Source organism: Mus caroli, unplaced genomic scaffold (genome assembly GCF_978045245.1).
Source record: "Mus caroli unplaced genomic scaffold, Mus_caroli_1 scaffold_4, whole genome shotgun sequence".
Classification (NCBI taxonomy): domain Eukaryota; kingdom Metazoa; phylum Chordata; class Mammalia; order Rodentia; family Muridae; genus Mus; species Mus caroli.
This window is the reverse complement of record NW_028227259.1, coordinates 151,531,320-151,549,800: the sequence shown is the minus strand read 5'-3', so window position 1 is coordinate 151,549,800 and position 18,481 is coordinate 151,531,320. Positions and strand designations below refer to the sequence as shown.

The 18,481-nt window shown below is 44.2% G+C and overlaps 1 protein-coding gene across 1 annotated transcript in view; it reads left to right on the top strand.

Annotated features, from left to right (window-relative positions):
• Positions 1-18,481, top strand: part of Flt3 (fms related receptor tyrosine kinase 3) — a 70,004-nt gene that overhangs the window by 852 nt on the left and 50,671 nt on the right. The window contains exon 2 of the mRNA XM_021162840.2: positions 18,004-18,125. Coding sequence (XP_021018499.1) covers positions 18,004-18,125 — 122 coding nt within the window. The remainder of the gene's footprint in view (positions 1-18,003; positions 18,126-18,481) is intronic.

Here is an 18,481-nt window from a genome sequence, read left to right as displayed (position 1 = left end):
CAAGGGGGTTGGATTGAATTGGAGTCGGAGACAGTTCTGGAAGTCGGGGGAAGATCAGGCCCTGCCCTAGTTTTGCAGCCTTCTGAGGCACTCATGGCTTGGCCTCAGTCTGCCCAGTGGCCTATTTCCCCTTCATTTCCAACATTTAGGATTCTGGCTTGAGCCTTCCGTGACAAATAGAGAAAACATTTGCAACATTAAATGAGCAGAAACGGTTTCCAATTACTTAAAAAAAAAATAAGGATGATAAAATAAAAAAAAATGTAGGCTATAAAGGAAAAGGATGGGGAGAATGCTGTACCTTTCTTAAGCGAGTTGATGCATAGGGACATCTCAAACACATGGTGTGGCGTGCTTTTCTTTTCAGGCTCTATTAATGCAAAATGGTTAGCTTTGGCTGTGTGTGAGGTTAGTGGCTTTCCCATAGCCGAGATGATTTTTCTAAAGGGCTAAAGGGGTCTAGGGAAGTAACTCAGTATCAGAGTAGGACTTGCAGCCATGCTCAAACCGCACTGAACTCCTTCGTAGGAAATGTCTTAGCCCCTCTCCAGGTTCAAAGCGCAACACATACGCAAAATCTTCCGCGTCCACTCCCCAGTTGTTATATATATCAGTGTACCGTGACTCAGCTTCCAAGTTACCCCCACTCCCCAAACTCACTCTATATCACTTTTGCCAGTTGGTGAGATTTACAAAGAGCAAATCACTGTTATACCCATCTCTTCAGTGCTGGGGCTCAGACTCCAGGCCTCACGTACATGTGGCTTTATTTGTGTTGGGCACTGCTACTTCAAAGAGAGGATTTCAATATGACAACAACCGAGAGACTGTCTCTTCCATTATGGCCGAGGAGTTCGTACAGCAGCAGGACACAGTCTCGTTGCTGACGTTGTTATTGGTTGCCTTGGTTACTTTGCTATTGCTGTAAAGAGACACCGTGACCAAAGCAACTTTTATTAAAGAAAGACTTTCTTGGGGGGTTTGCTTACAGTTTTCGAGGGTGAGTCCATGACTCTTCTGGGGGCGGGGCTGACACAGACATGGTAGGCAGGCTGTGCTGGAGCAGTAGCTGAGAGCTCAGATCTAGACCCACAAGTATGAGACAGAGAAAGCTAACTGGGAATGGCTTGGACTTTTGAAACCTCGAAGTCCACCCCTAATGACATACCTACTCCATCAAGGCTACACCTAATCCTTCCCAATCGGTTTTATATCTGTGGCACAAGCATTCAAATAGATGAGCCTAAGGGGGCCATTCTTCCTCAGAACAGGACAGTACATACACCCCCTGGCCTCCACTTGCTGGCTTTTAGCCCTGTCATCATGCAAAGCGCATTTAATCCTACTTTGAAAGTCCCCATAGACTCTCAACACAGTTTAAAAGTTCAGAGTCCCTTCTGTGACTCAAGGCAGTCTCTTAATTGTAATTTCCTGTAAAATCAAAAGCCAAAAAAGCAAAAAGTGCGTACATCCAACATACAATGGTACAGAAAATACATTTTCATTTGGAATGTGAAAACGGGAACGTAGTGAAGAAATACTGGATCAAAGCAAGACTGAAGCCCAACAGGGCAAACTCCAAATCCTGTGCTCTGTCTGATGTCAAAAGCTTAGACAGCTCTGCCCTTCCAGCCCCGCTGACTGTGACACACTTCTCTTTGATGAGCCGGTTCTTAGTCTGAAGCCGTCCTTGGCAGGAATCCCATAGCTTTGGTATCCCCAACATCCTAGGGTCTCCAACACAGTCCAGACTTCATTTTCACAGCTTTTAGCATTGGCCTCTGTGGGTCTCCATGCAGGGAGTTCCCTGACACACGCCTGGTCTCAGACGCTCTCCTTAACTGCGAAGGGACATTCCACAACCGGTGTACGCTTCATAACTAAAGGTAGACTCCCTGGATTCCATGTCACTTTAAGCCTTTCTTTAAGCTTCTTAACTCTCTGAGCACAAGACTTGGCTTCAACTTCAAATTTCCTGGTGCTCTTTTTCGACTCACACCGTACATTTTTAAAATTTCTTTTTGCCCTGCTTGTTGCCCCCTTTTCACTGTAGATCTGCACGAGAGTGATCACGCAGAACCACACAACACGGTCAATATAAGGCTACCCTGGAATAAACTGTGCCAAAGAAATCATTCCCAGGCATATTCTTAGGACAAGGGCAAAAAGCAGCCACATTCTTTGCCAACATATCAGAAAGATGGTCTCAAGCCCAGTTGCTAGTATTTTTCCCCTGTAAAACTTCCAGAGCTGGGCCTCCCTGGTCCACATTGCTCCCAACACTATTGTCTTCCAAGTGCCTAGTAGAACAGTGCATTAAGCTCTTTTTATGGTGGTCAAAGTCCCAAAGTCCTCCACACCCCACTCCTAGTACCAACCCGTCTTAGTTACTTTTCTTTTGCTAGAAAGGGACACCATGACCAAGGCAACTCATAGAAAACAAAAGGAGTTTAATGGAGCTTACAGTTCCAGAGGATGAGAGTCTATGACTGCCATGGTGGGAGCATAGCAATAGGCAGACAGACATGGTACTGGAGCAGCAGCTGAGCGTTTATATCTTGGTTCACACAAAGAGAGAGCTAACTGGAAATGGTGTAGGCTTTTGACACCTAAAAGTCTACTACGAGTGACACACCCCTCTAAGGCCACGCCTCCTGATCCTTCCCAAACAGTTCTACCAACTGCGACCAAGCACTCAAACATATGGGCCCTTTGGATACCAGACCTGTGATGGCCCCTGACTCTTGTGCTTTAGATTTTAATTCCTGCTTCATCTGAGTTCACATTAGCTATTAATTTCTTCATAGGAACTTCATATCAGCCTGTAGTAAATTTTCCGAGGGTTAATGGGGGGAACTCCTCCATGCTATTAAAGAATGCTCTACATCTTATAAATGAAATGACACTTGTAGTAACTTTTAGTTATCAGTTAAGATGTTTTCATTGGTTTTGAAAGTGCCTATTTATGAAAATAATGAGGTCAGGAGATAGTAAGGATGGGGAAGGTGTGGTTGCAGAGATGCCCAGTGGTAAAGAGTGTGGGCTGCTCTTGCAGAGGGCGAGAGTTCAGTTCCCAGTGTCCATGTCAGGTAGCTCACAACCACTGTAATGTAGCTTCAGGGGATCTGATACCTCTGAGCATATGTACACACCAGCACTTGCACACACACACACACACACACACACACACACACACACACACCAATGCACAGACACACATACATACACACACGTAATAAAATAAAGGTCATTTTTAAAGCTGGAGTTTGCATTTCCTAGGAAAACTTCAGATGAGAAAAGCGAATAGAAGCACAAATGAGGAGAAAAATTTAAATTTAATCCATGTTACTGAGTGCTTATTTCTGTGCCAAGCACAGAACTGTTTTGGACAATGTAGGCAAAAAGGCAAGGGATGGTAGTGTCTCAGCTTAGGTGCGGATATCCAGTCTTATTCTATTTAACAGGTCCATAGTCTTTGTCTTTCCCAAGGAAAGCATTTCATAAATCTTTTGTGTGTGTGTGTGTGTGTGTGTGTGTGTGTGTATGGTGTGGGGTTTGAAACAGACAGGGTTTTTCTATGTATCCCTGGCTGTCCTAGAACTTGTTCTGTAGACCAGGCTGGCTTTGAACTCACAGAGGTTCACCTACCTCTGTCTCTGAAGTGCTGGGATTAAAGGTGTGCACCACCACTGCCCAGCTCCTTCTGTTGTCTCTGTCTCTGTCTCTGTCTCTGTCTCTGTCTCTGTCTCTCTCTCTCTCTGTGTGTGTGTGTGTGTGTGTGTGTGTGTGTGTGTGTGTGTGTGTCACAGTAAGCAGGTGGAAGTCAGAGGACAACTTGTAGAAGTCAGTTCTGTCCCTTCACTACATGGGTCACAGGGATCAAACTCAGGTAGTCAGGTGTGTCTACATGTATGTGTATTTACAATGTGTGTGCAGTGTACACAGAGGCCAGAATAGGGCGCCAAATCCCCTAGCCTTGGAGTTACAGATGGTGGTAAGCCACCATGTGGGTGCTGGAAACCAAACCCCAGTACACTAGAAGAGCTCTTAACCACTGAACCCTTTCTCCTGCCCCATGAGAGTCCCTTTTAGTTTAACTTTTCAGCAGCTGTTTTCATATATATATATTTACAATGAGGAAAGAGATAGAATACTACCAACAGATATTTTGATTGCTAAATACCTATAGATTAAACATAGCACAAGTTTGAATCCTCAGAACCTATTTAAAGGCTAAGCTTGGTGTGTAATATCAGGGAAACAGGAATATGGGGAGGGAGACAGGAGAATCCTTAGAAAACATGGATCAGCTAGGCCAGCCATGCAACCATGCAACAGCAAGCAACAGCCTTTCCTCAGACAAGGTGGAGGGTGAAAAGACCTGAGTTTCTCCTCTGACCTCCAGAAGTGCATGCTGGCCCGCACATGCCTGCACTAATGAGTGTGAACCATACATATATCCACATCGTGTGGACACACAAGGGTAAAAAAAAAAAAATTAAATAAAGACAGCATGCTTCAGTGACGCTTCAACTAGAAAAGAGTAGGAGTCCCAAGGGCATCATTACCTTGTAAATTTTCTTAACTATAGACAGATTGTATTATATGCCTGTGGAAAAAGCAATCTTCTTGCAGTTGAGGTAAAACAAGTGATGAGTTGAATACAATCTTTTGCATGTGGGGAAGAAGCAGTTTGGTTTAGAATAGGGTGTGTGTGAGTGTGTGAGTGTGTGTGTGTGTGTGTGTGTGTGTGTGTGTGAGAGAGAGAGAGAGAGAGAGAGAGAGAGAGAGAGAGAGAGAGAGAGAGAGAGAGAGAGAGAGAATCTTATATAGCCAAGGATAGCTTAGCCTCTTAAGTGCCAAGACTGTAAAGGTATATTTTTGCAGCCTGGCTGGGAGGCTGTTTGGATTTGGTCTTTCCACTATGGCTGGTCCTAAACTCCTTTAGCTCAGGCCATGGTACCTAGCAAGAAGCAGTTTATTGAATGGTGCTTTGAGCAAATGTGTTGAGGACATTTTCTCACCAGGGAGTGTTTGTGCTCCACTGAGAACCCTCACCCTATACCATCTCCTCAGTTCAGACTGGGCCTCTCCTGTCTTCACGCTCTAATGATACTCGGAAATCAGTGTGGCAGGAGCCCCTGGCAATGAAATATGAATTGGATGTCAGAGATTGCCATCAAAAGAGGGAGAGAGGGAAGGGAGGGAGGGAGGGAGGGAGGGAGGGAGGGAGGGAGGGAGGGAGGGAGGGAGGGAAGAATCCTTCTTGCTGACTCAAAATACCTTCTAAATATTATCTAGCATGTATTTTTTTGCTGGGTTTGGAGTCAGGGTCTTATTATGCAGTCCTGAATGACCTGGAGCTCACTCTGTAATATCAGGTTGGCCTCAAATTCATGGGCATCCACCTCCCTCTTTTTGCCTTTGAGTGCTAGGAATAAAGGCATGTGCTACCACTCCTAGCTCTGGGTGAAATTTTGATTTGACAAACAAACACACAAAACCAAAAATCATGGCAAACTTTTATTTGTAAATTTAAAAAAATCAACTAGCATATAAAATAAAATATTACATTTATTGTTTTCCTCCCTCCCTCCCTCTCTTTCTTTCTTTTCTTCAAGACAGGGTTTCTCTATATATCCCTAACTGTTCCAGAACTTGCTACATTGATCAGGCTGGCCTCAATTCTCAGAGATCTGACTGTCTTTGCCTCCTAAATGCTGGGATTAAAGGCATGCACCACCACTGCCTGGGTTCTTTGGGACTTTTTGAGGAAGGATTTTTTTGGCTCAAGCTGGCCCCAACTCTTCCCACCTCTGCCTCCTCAGTCCTGAGATTACAGGCATGGATGCTACCTACCACACCCAGTCCTCAGGACTTACAAAGGGGCCTTACAGAAAATAGGAATACAAATTTGGTTTAGCATACTGCATAGCTTGGTCTACCCGACAGTCACTCACTCAGATCATCTCAGGACTCTCAAGGGGTTTACTTGAGGAGAGTGTTTAGAGTCTGAGGTGCCTTGTTTTTTGTGCCCCCCCCCCGCCCCGCGGAGACAGAGTCTCACCAACAAGATCGACCTGGTTGAGTTCTTCCTACCTCAACCTTCCAAGTGTTGGGGCCACCACGCCTGTCCAACTTTGTTGGGCTTTCTCCCTCACTGTGGCTTCCAAGGAAGCTTTAGCTGTGGTGGTTACAAGGTCAAAAGGTTTTCTTCCTTTAAGAGACGGGGTCTCTCGTGAGCCCGTGCCTGGGTGATTTGGCTAGTTTCTCCGGCGACTGTCTCCTCCATTGTACGGAAATAACGACGAGAGTTGTTGTACAAGTCACGGACGGTTGTTAAGTTGGCTCGTAGCATTTTGTTCTTTAGATACCAACACATGTGAAGGAAATATAAAAATAATGTAAAGTACACACACAATGTTCTTTTGCGGCTGGAGGGATTGCATAAGATCCTAAAAGAGGAACTATTGGTATTTTGGGGGAATTGTTTAAACAGTAAAATGCTTGTGTGTGTGTGTGTTTTCACGACTGTCATTATTATGTTGATTGGGAGCCAAGAATCCACCATAGAATTATAGTCTACACTGGAGCAGGATCTTGCCATTTTTTTCCCTCAAATACTGGGTTTTAATTATAAGGTACACACTAAATTCTGTCTTCAAAATCTGTGATTGCCGGGCAGTGGTGGTGCACGCCTTTAGTTCCAGCACTCAGGAGGCAGAGGCAGGAAGATTTCTGAGTTTGAGGCCAGCCTGGTCTACAAAGTGAGTTCCAGGACAGCCAGGGCTATACAGAGAAACCCTGTCTCGAAAAACCAAAAAAAAAAAAAAAAAAAAGTAAATAAAACAATGTACATGGGTGACTGAGAAGGAGAGGGAGAGGAGGAGAGATATAACAGATGCCCTGAAACCAGTCAGAGGTTCTTGGTCTCCATGATAAAGGCCAAGCTCCCTGCCAGCAAGGCCAGCAAGATGGGTCTGTGCATGAGAACAGCCAAGCATGAGAAGCCAAGCTTTGATCTCTGGACCTACGTGGTGGAATGAGACAGTGACTCCCTCAAACTGTCCTCTGACCTCCATACACATACCTTGGTGCTCCTGGGCACATAAGTGCGTGCAAAACACACACACACACTAAGTATAAAAAGTTAATTTTCTGAGTTAGAACATTATAAAAGATAGCCATGGTAATCCTAGAGACCTTAGTCACTTAGACTAAGTCTTAGAGACTTAGACCCAGCAACCAAGACAAGAATTACGGTTTTCCTCAAGTATGTTACCCTGAACCTGGTTTTCCTCAGATATGTTACCCTGACCCTTGTTCCTTGCTGGGTTTCTTTCCTACTTGCTGGGACTGTCCTCCTCCTCTGCTTCCCCCATCACACATCTTCTCAGCATTGATGGAATTGTCTCTTCTCAGAAGCTTGGCCTTAGTTTCTGTCTGGGTTAGAGGCTACACTTCTGTAGATGCTTCTAAAATTGTACCACAACTCCAGCTCTGTGGCATAGCTGGCACCTCAGCCGCCAGCAACTTAGCATTAGCCTTTGAATCCTTTGAGGGCAGTGCCTGTGAGGCAATTTGGAGGTGATGTATGGTACCTGGGAAGGTACCAGGGACAGAACTAGGTTTGCATGCATGCTAGGCTAGGTAAGTGCAGTAATATGGAGGCTCAGCACAGCCCTGAGGAGTATTACATGGGTTCTAGAAGTAGGCCTTGCTCAAAAGCACTTAAAAGTAGTGAGAGAGAGAGAGAGAGAGAGAGAGAGAGAGAGAGAGAGAGAGAGAGAGAGAGAGAGAGGGGAGAGAGAGGGGGGCAGACAGACAGAGAGACAGAGAAGAGACAGAGAGACAGAGACAGAGAGGCCATACACACAGGATTGACTCCAAGCCTCCTAAGGGTATTTTCAGACTCTGTCTCCCTTTCTGCAAAGCATACACCTCTAAGTCAGGCACTGCAGATCCATCTGATGACGGGGCTGTCTCCTGTTCAAAAAGAGAAACTTCAGTGCAAAGCCATTCCTACCACCAAGTTTCCTCTTTGCATTTTGAGTCCTGAGATGTCTACCTGCATTTCCTCCAAGAACAGAATAAGTAGCACTGGGAAGCCTGACTCTGAGCACAGAGGATTTTATTTTCCAGACAAAGTTTCTTCTCCATATAGCCCTGGCTGTCCTGGAACTCACTCTGTTTTATTTACTTTTAAGAGAAAAATATTCATTACATACATGATTTCTAAAGGGATCTGTGAGTCCATCCAAAACTGGGAAGAACCTTGCCAGAGAGTGGTGGAGGTTTTGGGTGGAGGGTGTGTGGTGTCAATGTGGAGGATGGAGAGCTGAACTGGCATGCAGGGACCAGCTGGGGAGCTGTTGGCAGTGGTCCAGGCCAGACACAGTCAAGACTTTAATTGTGATAACTGTAATACAGAGGCCGAGCTGATTTGAGGCTAATCAAGATGGTAAAATGTTAGGGTGTGGCTAATGCTTGGATGGAAAATGAGGGTGGGAGAGGACTCAGTTCTGTCCCTAACACCCTCATGGCAGCTCATTGTCTGCCATGACATGAGGCATCTATGTCTCCAGTTCCAGGGGATCAGATGTCCTCTTTCAGACTCTGAAGGTATCAGGTATCATGTGACATATTCAAGCAAACACTTATACATGTAACAATTCTAAACTTCTTCTTAGTATTATTTAAAAAGAAAGAAAAGGAGATGAGGTGTCTTGGCATTCCCCTGTCTCATATCATCTAAACCCATAGCTCTGTCACCGGAGAGCATATATTTATTTGTTCACTTTGAGTTTTGTGTCTGCTGGTTGAGATACAGCCTCACTCTGTAGCTCGCTGGCTTTGAACTCATGGAGACCAGACTTGCCTGAGAGTTGAGGCAACTCTCCTGCCTCTGCCTCCTGAGGGCTGCAAGCTCAGGAGGGCTTACAGGCATGCACTACCACACCTGGATTTACCTAGTTCTGGTGTTGTGCGAAGCAACGTTGTGGTTTATTAAGAAAAGATTTTATTAGAGGCTCAAGCGTGAGTCAAGCCGGTTGGAGGTATGAACAATGCAGGAGGAAGCGTGGGCTTCTCAAGAGAGAACTGCTTTAGCCTAGACTTTGATTTTAGACTAACGTCATCCTCCTGGAAGCACCCTTCCGAGGGCTACTCTTTTCCTTTCAAAGCAGAGAATTTTGGGAGCCTCCCTGCCATTTTTTTAATTCCAATGCTCCCTCAGGTCCCCACGTGGCTTTGCCACAATGATCTGGGAATTTTCACTTTGGAATGGATTCTTGGGAAAGAACCTTCACACCGATGACGTCAAGTTACGCATCAGTGATGAGTCACGCTGCTACAGCAATGTCACCTTTTAAAATGTCTGCTTCCCAGAGTTTATTAGAAGCAAGCAGACAACTGGCATCACCGTTGACACGCAGAGCATATCCATCGCACCCCCAATTTTCTTGTGGTCATTGTAAACCCCCGGTTCTCTACACACAACCCCTGGCAGTCAATCATCTCTTTGTTGTTGCTATTTTCCCCCTCTTTTCAAAGATTGTGTGTGGAACTATATAATATCCGGTCTTTTGACTCTGTTTACAAACAAAGAATAATGTCTTTGGGCCTTTTGATGCTTCGATCGGGCTGTCCTAGAACTCATGAGATCCACCTCCCCCTGCCTCCTGCATGCTAGGATTAAAGCTGTGCCCCACCATGTCTGGACTCTCAGAAAATCTCTGCAATTACCTCATGCTGTTATATATCAATATTTTCCCTTTCTATTGCTGAATAGTATTCTAATGTGTGGCTGTGTTGTAGCTTATTTATCTATTAAGTTGCCTTTTGAAGTTCCGTTTTCTCCTGGTTTCTGCCGCCGATGATGAGTGGTTTTGTAAAAATTCAAGTACAGGTGGGTCACAGGAGCATAGTGTTAATTTCTCCTGGGTAAATACATAAGCATGGTATTGTATAGATGGGTTTTAGGCTCCATAAATGCTTAACCATCTTCATCTGCCTCAAGGGCATATAGGGATTACAGTTGCTTAACTCTATGTCTACACGGGCTGCAGTCAGGATTTCTGGGTTCGTCCCTTGTTCCCCTCTCAGTCTGGGTCTGAGTCTTAATATTTTGCTGCCAGCTTCCCTCCCCAACTCCCAGTTCTAATTCACAGCATGTTGTGGTTTTGATTTGTGTTTCTCTATGTGGCTGATGATGTGATGCAATTCCCACACACTTACTCATTTCCTTGCTTTGTGACTTTCTTATTGTTGGGTTTGAGGAGTTCTTTGTATATTATGGGTACAAATGATGTTGTGTTGCGCAACAGTTTCCCCTGAAGTTGAAACATTTCATCCTAAGCAGGGAGATAAAAATAACTTCAAAACAGCTTCAAGAGCCCCTAAAACTGGCAGGATTTACTAGGTCCCTACCAGAGTAAGCAATAGAAGCTGCAGAGATGACTCTTGGGATGATCATGACCAACTAGCTGCCCGGAAGAAACAGAAACTAGCAGCGCTGCCTGCAAGAGGCTTAGCCCAATGGAGTCACTTGGAAAGGATGCTCTCCAACCTGCTGAGCTGCCTGCAGGCTGTGCACTCAGCTTGGCTTTGGGTTCCCAGCTGTGTGAGCTCATGCTGGGGTGGGCTTTGGTGATGCATCATTCTTTGAGTCATTTCTGCTCTTGTAAGTGACCCCTCACCCATATTTTTGTAACACCAATAAAACTCACTGGTTCAAGCCAGCTGGACTTTGGTGGCATCTGGATTTTGCTGTGTCGTGAGCTCCCCCCATCTGGGCTGAGGAGATGTGCTTATCACATCCCTTCAGGAATGCCTCTTATCATACAGGAGGAGTGATCGGAAAATACCGTCGTTCTGAGAATTTGGATCGGCTGCATCCATTTGAAGGCCACGCCTCTGTAACATCGGGGCTGGGGATGTAGAGATAGGTTGATCCCAGTGGCTTGCTGGCCCTCTTGGTGAAACAGAAACCCAGGTTCAGTGAAAGACCCTGTCTCAGAAAATTAGGTTGTGAGTGATGGAGAGTGCAGTGATTTGAATAGGAGTGGCTCCATAGACTCATGGGTTTGAATGCTTGGCACACAGAGAGTGGCACTACTAGGAGGTGTGACCCTGTTGGAGGAAGTGTGTCACTATGGAGGTGGGCTTTGAGGTCTACGCTCAAGCTAGGTCTAGTGTGTCAGTTCTTCTTCTGCCTCAGGTCAAGTTGTAGAACCCTCAGCTCCTTCTCCAGCACTGCCATGTTTTCTACCATGATGATATCAGACTAAAGCTCTGAAGCTGTAAGCCAGCCTCAAATAAATGCTGTCTTTTATAAGACTTGCCTTGGTCATGGTGTCTGTTCACAGCACCTCAACAGTAACTATAACAGAGTCACGCACACGTGTCAATGTCTGGCCTCTGTATGCACACACGCGTGCGCGCACGCACACACACACACACACACACACACACACTCAAACTCAAGTAAAAAGTCAGTTATTCCCAAAGAAGCCAAGAAAAAAGAAGACAAGGGAATTAAGAGCAAACAAGATACATAGAAATCAAAGGACAGAATGATAGATTTAAGCTTCATCACACCAATAATCGCATAAACGTAACACCAATATCACAACAAAAAGGTAATTTTGCTGTGTGATGATTTTATTTCAAGTTCTTTATAATAAAGTTTTAATTAAAACATAAAAATGAAAATCAGTATTTAAAAGGACAAAGTTAATTTCATTAAAAGAGAAAAGTTCAACCGTTGTGCCACATAAATGAGGTTTCCTACACATGAGAGAGGAATAGGCTAAGCAGAAAGAATGAGTGGCCAGGAGTGGTGGCACACATCCTTTTTTTTTTTGTTTGTTAGCATTTTTTTAATTGGGTATTTATTTCATTTACATTTCCAATGCTATCCCAAAAGTCCCCCACACGCTCCCCCACCCACTCCCCCACTCCCACTTCTTGGCCCTGTCATTTCCCTGTACTGAGATATATAAAGTTTGCATGACCAATGGGCCTCTCTTTCCACTGATGGCCGACTAGGCCATTTTCTGATTCATATGCAGCTAGAGACACAAGCTCCGGGGGGTAATGGTTAGTTCATATTGTTGTTCCACCTATAGGATTGCAGATCCCTTTAGCTCCTTGGGTACTTTCTCTAGCTCCTCCATTGGGGGCCCTGTGATCCATCCAATAGCTGACTGTGAGCATCCACTTCTGTGTTTGCTAGGCCCTGGCATAGTCTCACAAGAGACAGCTATATCTGGGTCCTTTCAGCAAAATCTTGCTAGTGTATGCAATGGTGTCAGCGTTTGGAAGCTGATTATGGGATGGATCCCGGGATATGGCAGTCTCTAGATGGTCCATCCTTTCGTCACAGCTCCAAACTTTGTCTCTGTAACTCCTTCCATGGGTGTTTTGTTCCCAATTCTAAGAAGGGGCAAAGTGTCCACACTTTGGTCTTCATTCTTCTTGAGTTTCATGCGTTTAGCAAATTGTATCTTATAGCTTGGGTATCCTAAGTTTCTGGGCTAATAGCCACTTATCAGTGAGTACATATTGTGTGAGTTCCTTTGTGATTGTGTTACCTCACTCAGGATGATGCCCTCTAGGTCCATCCATTTGCCTAGGAATTTCATAAATTCATTCTTTTTAATAGCTGAGTAGTACTCCATTGTGTAAATGTACCACATTTTCTGTATCCATTCCTCTGTTGAGGGGCATCTGGGTTCTTTCCAGCTTCTGGCTATTATAAATAAGGCTGCTATGAACATAGTGGAGCATGTGTCCTTCTTACCGGTTGGAACATCTTCTGGATATATGCCCAGGAGAGGTATTGCGGGATCCTCTGGTAGTACTATGTCCAATTTTCTGAGGAACCGCCAGAATGATTTCCAGAGTGGTTGTACCAGTTTGCAATCCCACCAACAATGAAGGAGTGTTCCTCTTTCTCCACATCCTCGATAGCATCTGCTGTCACCTGAATTTTTTATCTTAGCCATTCTGACTGGTGTGAGGTGGAAACTCAGGGTTGTTTTGATTTGCATTTCCCTGATGATTAAGGATGTTGAACATTTTTTCAGGTGCTTCTCAGCCATTCAGTATTCCTCAGGTGAGAATTCTTTGTTCAGCTCTGAACCCCATTTTTAATGGGGTTATTTGATTTTCTGGAGTCCACCTTCTTGAGTTCTTTATATATATTGGATATTAGTCCCCTATCTGATTTAGGATAGATAAAGATCCTTTCCCAATCTGTTGGTGGTCTTTTTGTCTTATTGACGGTGTCTTTTGCCTTGCAGAAGCTTTGCAACTTTATGAGGTCCCATTTGTCGATTCTTGATCTTACAGCACAAGCCATTGCTGTTCTATTCAGGAATTTTTCCCCTGTACCCATATCTTCGAGGCTTTTCCCTACTTTCTCCTCTATAAGTTTCAGTGTCTCTGATTTTATGTGGAGTTCCTTAATCCACTTAGATTTGACCTTAGTACAAGGAGATAGGAATGGATCAATTCGCATTCTTCTACATGATAACAGCCAGTTGTGCCAGCACCATTTGTTGAAAATGCTGTCTTTTTTCCACTGGATGGTTTTAGTTCCCTTGTCAAAGATCAAGTGACCATAGGTGTGTGGGTTCATCTCTGGGTCTTCAATTCTATTCTATTGGTCTACTTGTCTGTCGCTATACCAGTACCATGCAGTTTTTTTTTTTTTTTTTTAATCACAATTGCTCTGTAGTACATCTTTAGGTCAGGCATGGTGATTCCACCAGAGGTTCTTTTATCCTTGAGAAGAGTTTTTGCTATCCTAGGTTTTTTGTTATTCCAGATGAATCTGCCGATTGCCCTTTCTAATTCGTTGAAGAATTGAGTTGGAATTTTGATGGGGATTGCATTGAATCTGTAGATTACTTTTGGCGGTGGCACACATCCTTAATGCCAGGGCTGGGGAGCAAAGGTAGACGGTTCTCTGTGAGTTCAAGGGCAACCCAGGTCTATTAGAGCTACAGAGTGTGGCCCTGTCTCAATAATTAATCAATTCATTCATTCATTAAAATGAAGGGAAAATTTCATGCTAACCCTAATCTAAACATCTAGAAGGACCTTAGCAGCATCAGAATGTGTTTCAGGGCAGAGTCACTTGTAATGGAAGGCTTGTTTTATCAAAAGAACAAAAGACTCCTAACCATCCATCCATGTGTCTAGGAAAGCTGGGAACTGTGTGTGGGAGCTCTGGCTGAGGTACAAGGAAAATCCAACAAATCCACCATCATCTTCTCAGGGTTCAGCCTGTCAGTCATTAGCACCTGGAGGGAAGCCATCAATGAGGCAAAGACAAGTCTTTTTTTTTTTTGGTTTTACGAGACAGGGTTTCTCTGTATAGCCCTGGCTGTCCTGGAGCTCACTCTGTAGACCAGGCTGGCCTCGAACTCAGAAATCCGCCTGCCTCTGCCTCCCGAGTGCTGGGATTAAAGGCGTGCGCCACCACGCCCGGCTGACAAGTCTTGATCAACTGTTGATCAAGCCCCTAAGATAACAGCAGCTGAACATCCGTCCCCACCCCCACCCCCAGGCGCATGCAGGTGATGTGCCTACAGGGACAGCATCTGCTCTGAGCTACAAAATACGACTCCAACATTTGGAAGATTCCAGATGTAAAAGATGTATCATTTGACAGAAATGGTACCGAATTAGAAATTGCTAGCAGAAAAACGTATTTGAGAAATCAAAGCACAGTTATGAAGAGTCCACGGGTCCAGAAGAAACCAGAAAATCAAATGTAGTTTGAACTGAACAGTAAGGAAAATAAGATGAATGTGATAACATGTGAGGTTCCTCTAAAGTCATACTCAAGCAGGGATTACCACTGAGCCGCCCTTCTAGCCTGAGCTGTTTTCCAGTTTTGGGGGTTGTTTTTGTTTTTGTTTTGTTTTGTTTTGTTTTGTTTTTTTGAGACAGGGTTTCTCTGTATAGCCCTGGCTGTCCTGGAACTCACTTTGTAGACCAGGCTGGCCTCGAACTCAGATATTTGCCTGCCTCTGCCTCTCAAGTGCTGGGATTAAAGGCATGTGCCACCACGCCCAGCTTGTTTTGCTTTTTGTTAGGGATTCAACTGAGCACCTCACATGTTTGAGGGAAGCCCTCTTTTTCTGAGTCATGCCCCCAGCCCCAAATTTAGAAAGTTAGATTCCTATTAGAATTTACTTATTAATTAGTAATTACAGCTTTTAGCTACAGTGTCATGATTGTTTGTTTTGAGACAGAGGCTTGCTCTGTAGCCTAAAGAGTGGTCTCAAATTCATGGATATTATCTGCCTGCTCAGCCTTTTCAGTGCTGGTATTATAGGTGAGAGCCACTATAAAAGAATAAAGATCTCAAAGCAATGACTTCACATTAAACAAGCAAACAAACAGACAACCAGACAAACACTGAAAGGAAGTTAACCACAGTGTTGTTCAAGTTTAATCCCCGCACTCAGGAGGCAGAGACAGGTAGATCTCTGAGTTCAAGGCCAGCCTGGTGTACGGAATGAGTTCTGGGTCAGCCAGGGCTACACAGAGAAACTCTGTCTCAAACAAACAATACAAATAACAACAAAAAACAAACAAAACAAAACAAAAAACACTAGAAAAGAAGAAACAAAAGGAAAATAGCAGATTCAGCTAGATATAAGCAAAGTTAAAGAAAATAATCATAGCTGGGTGCGGTGGCGCACGCCTTTAATGCCAGCACTCAGGAGGCAGAGGCAGGCGGATTTCTGAGTCCGAGGCTAGCCTAGTCTACAAAGTGAGTTCAAGGACAGCCCAGGGCTACACAGAGAAACCCTATCTCAAAAAACCAAAGAAAGAAAGAAAGAAAGAAAGAAAGAACGAAAGAAAGAAAGAAAGGAAAAGAAAAGGAAAAAATCATGACCAGGGTTAAAACCCAATGAACGAGAGAAGCAGAACAATGACAAGCCGAGGTAACCAAGGTCAATAAAGGCGAGGAAACCCGATGAGCCTCAGCAAGGTCACCAGGAAAACAAAGATCAGACACAGATGCAGTGTGACGTTAAAAGCCCCGTGTGTTACAAATACATATCACCCTTTAAAAAAATAACCTTTAAAATAAACATATTACCCTTTAAAATAAACCTTGAAGAACTTGACTTGATCAAACTATCTGAAGAGAGTACATCACCACAGTAAAACAACAAAGAAACAAAGAAACAAAGAGGAGACACTGTCTATCCTAAGGTAGTATGCTCCAGGAAGAGGGAAAGTCTTATAGGCAGAAGATGACTCAGCTGGTAAAAGTGGGTACCACACTAGCTCAGCTACCTGACCTGTGGCCCACACACAGATGCAATGATGATACAATTTCAAATAGCAGAAAGACTGGTGGTCTTGTTATAGCAGATGTTGAGAATGCAGCTGGAATCCCATGTGTAGTTGCGTATATCTGAGGACGGCAACCTGTTTGAAGCAGGAAACTTTGGATGATAAAAGAAAAGCTCACAATCGATTTGAGTGTGTGTGTTGGGGTGCTTGTACAGGTCGAGCTTTAACACATTATACCCATCACCTAAGTTAAATGCTCTAACATAGTCAATTTAAGTGAATTAGACCATAAAGGCATCATGGTTGCTATAATTGATTGGTTGGTTTGGTTTTTTGAGACAGGGTCTCACTAGATAACCTTGGCTGGCCTAGATCATGCTATAAAGACCAGGCAGGGTTGAAATGAAAGGAATTTGGGATTAAAGACAAGACACGTACCAGCTCAGCAGCTAAGAGCACTGCCTGTTCTTCCAGAGTTCCTGAGTTTAGTTCCCAGCACCCACATGGTGGCTCACAAACATCTGTAATGGGATCTGATGCCCTCTTCTGGTGTGTCTGAAGAAAGCAACAGCGTACTCATATGCATAAAATAAATAAATAAACCTTAAAGACATGCCTCACCACACTTGGCAAAATCACATTTTTAAAAGAGTGGAGAGTAAAAATGCTAGAGACTGTGATGAGAAGGGAACTAATATCCCAGAGGCTCTGAGATTACAAGGGACAGAATTGGCTGGGCACATACACTATTTCCTGCCTCTATTAGATCTATCACTCAAGGGCCAGTAAAAGATATTCTGAATGACAAGAACACACTCTTGAGTAGTCCCTCACTGCTAAAGGCAGTATAAGAGCCACTGGGTCGGTGAATAAATTTGATTCTGGTGGTCTTTGTATAGAGCTTTTTTTTTTTTGTCAAAATATTGCTATGAACACTGGGATATTTGCATTTATTTAACCAAGAAGCTTAAATGAAGTGCAACATGAAAAGTACCATAATGAAACATATCGCTTTGTGTGCTAGCTCAAAATTAATTAAAACGAAATAAGCAAATACCTCCAAAGGCTCTAAAAATACCTAAGCTTGAGGGCTTAGGGTTGGATGTACCTCCCTGGAAAGTACTTATTGATAGAGGAGTCACCTAGCATGCATTTCTGAGGTCTTTGGTGTGTTCTCTAATAGAAGAAGAAGCGGAGAGAGAGAGGGAGAGGGAGAGGGAGAGGGAGAGGGAGAGGGAGAGGGAGAGGGAGAGGGAGAGAGGAGAGAGGAGAGGAGAGGAGAGGAGAGGAGAGGAGAGGAGAGGAGAGGAGAGGAGAGGAGAGGGAACTGTCCACTACGGGATCCCAGAATTAGCAACCTAAGTTTCTCTCTCAGTTTCACCAGTCCCACTGCAAACGCTTAACAGCCACTTGTAGGTGGTGGCCACCATGTTGGACAGCACAGAGGGAGAACATTGCCATGGCTACAGCTAGCTCCATGGGATGCCCTGCTGTCATTCAGAGCTACAACAGCTTTCATGAAATTTTCCTTCCTGCACTCACTTCACCCATTCGTTCCCCCTTCCACCCCCCTGCTTGCATTTCGTTCTCTTGTTCTGTGGTAAGACATATGCTGATTTTTCTCCCTACAGTGTGCCCGTACCAACGTCATTATTTTTTTTGTTTTGCTTTGTTTTACAGTTGTTTTGTCAGTAATGATTCTTGAGACCGTTACAAACCAAGATCTGCCTGTGATCAAGTGTGTTTTAATCAGTCATGAGAACAATGGCTCATCAGCGGGAAAGCCATCGTCGTACCGAATGGTAAAGTAACGTGAGCACCTCTGTTCTGCCCTGGAGGCTAGACTTCATAGGCTAGTGAAACCTGCCATGGCTAAGTGGGCACTTCTATCCCTTTACTGTTCCAAAGACTATACTGCCAACGTCCTTGCTACCATGTCATCAACCACTTCCCGGAGGGTGAGAGGCCATGGATTGAACTCCAGCACTGAGTGTTAGTCTGAGCCATCATGTCAGTGCTGGGAATTGAACCTGGCTGCTCTGCAAGAGCAACCAGAGCTCTAACCACGGAGCCAATTCTCTAACCCCCATTGCTCTCTCTTTTAAAATATCATTGTCATTATTATTATTATTATTAATTTTATATGTATGGGTGTTTT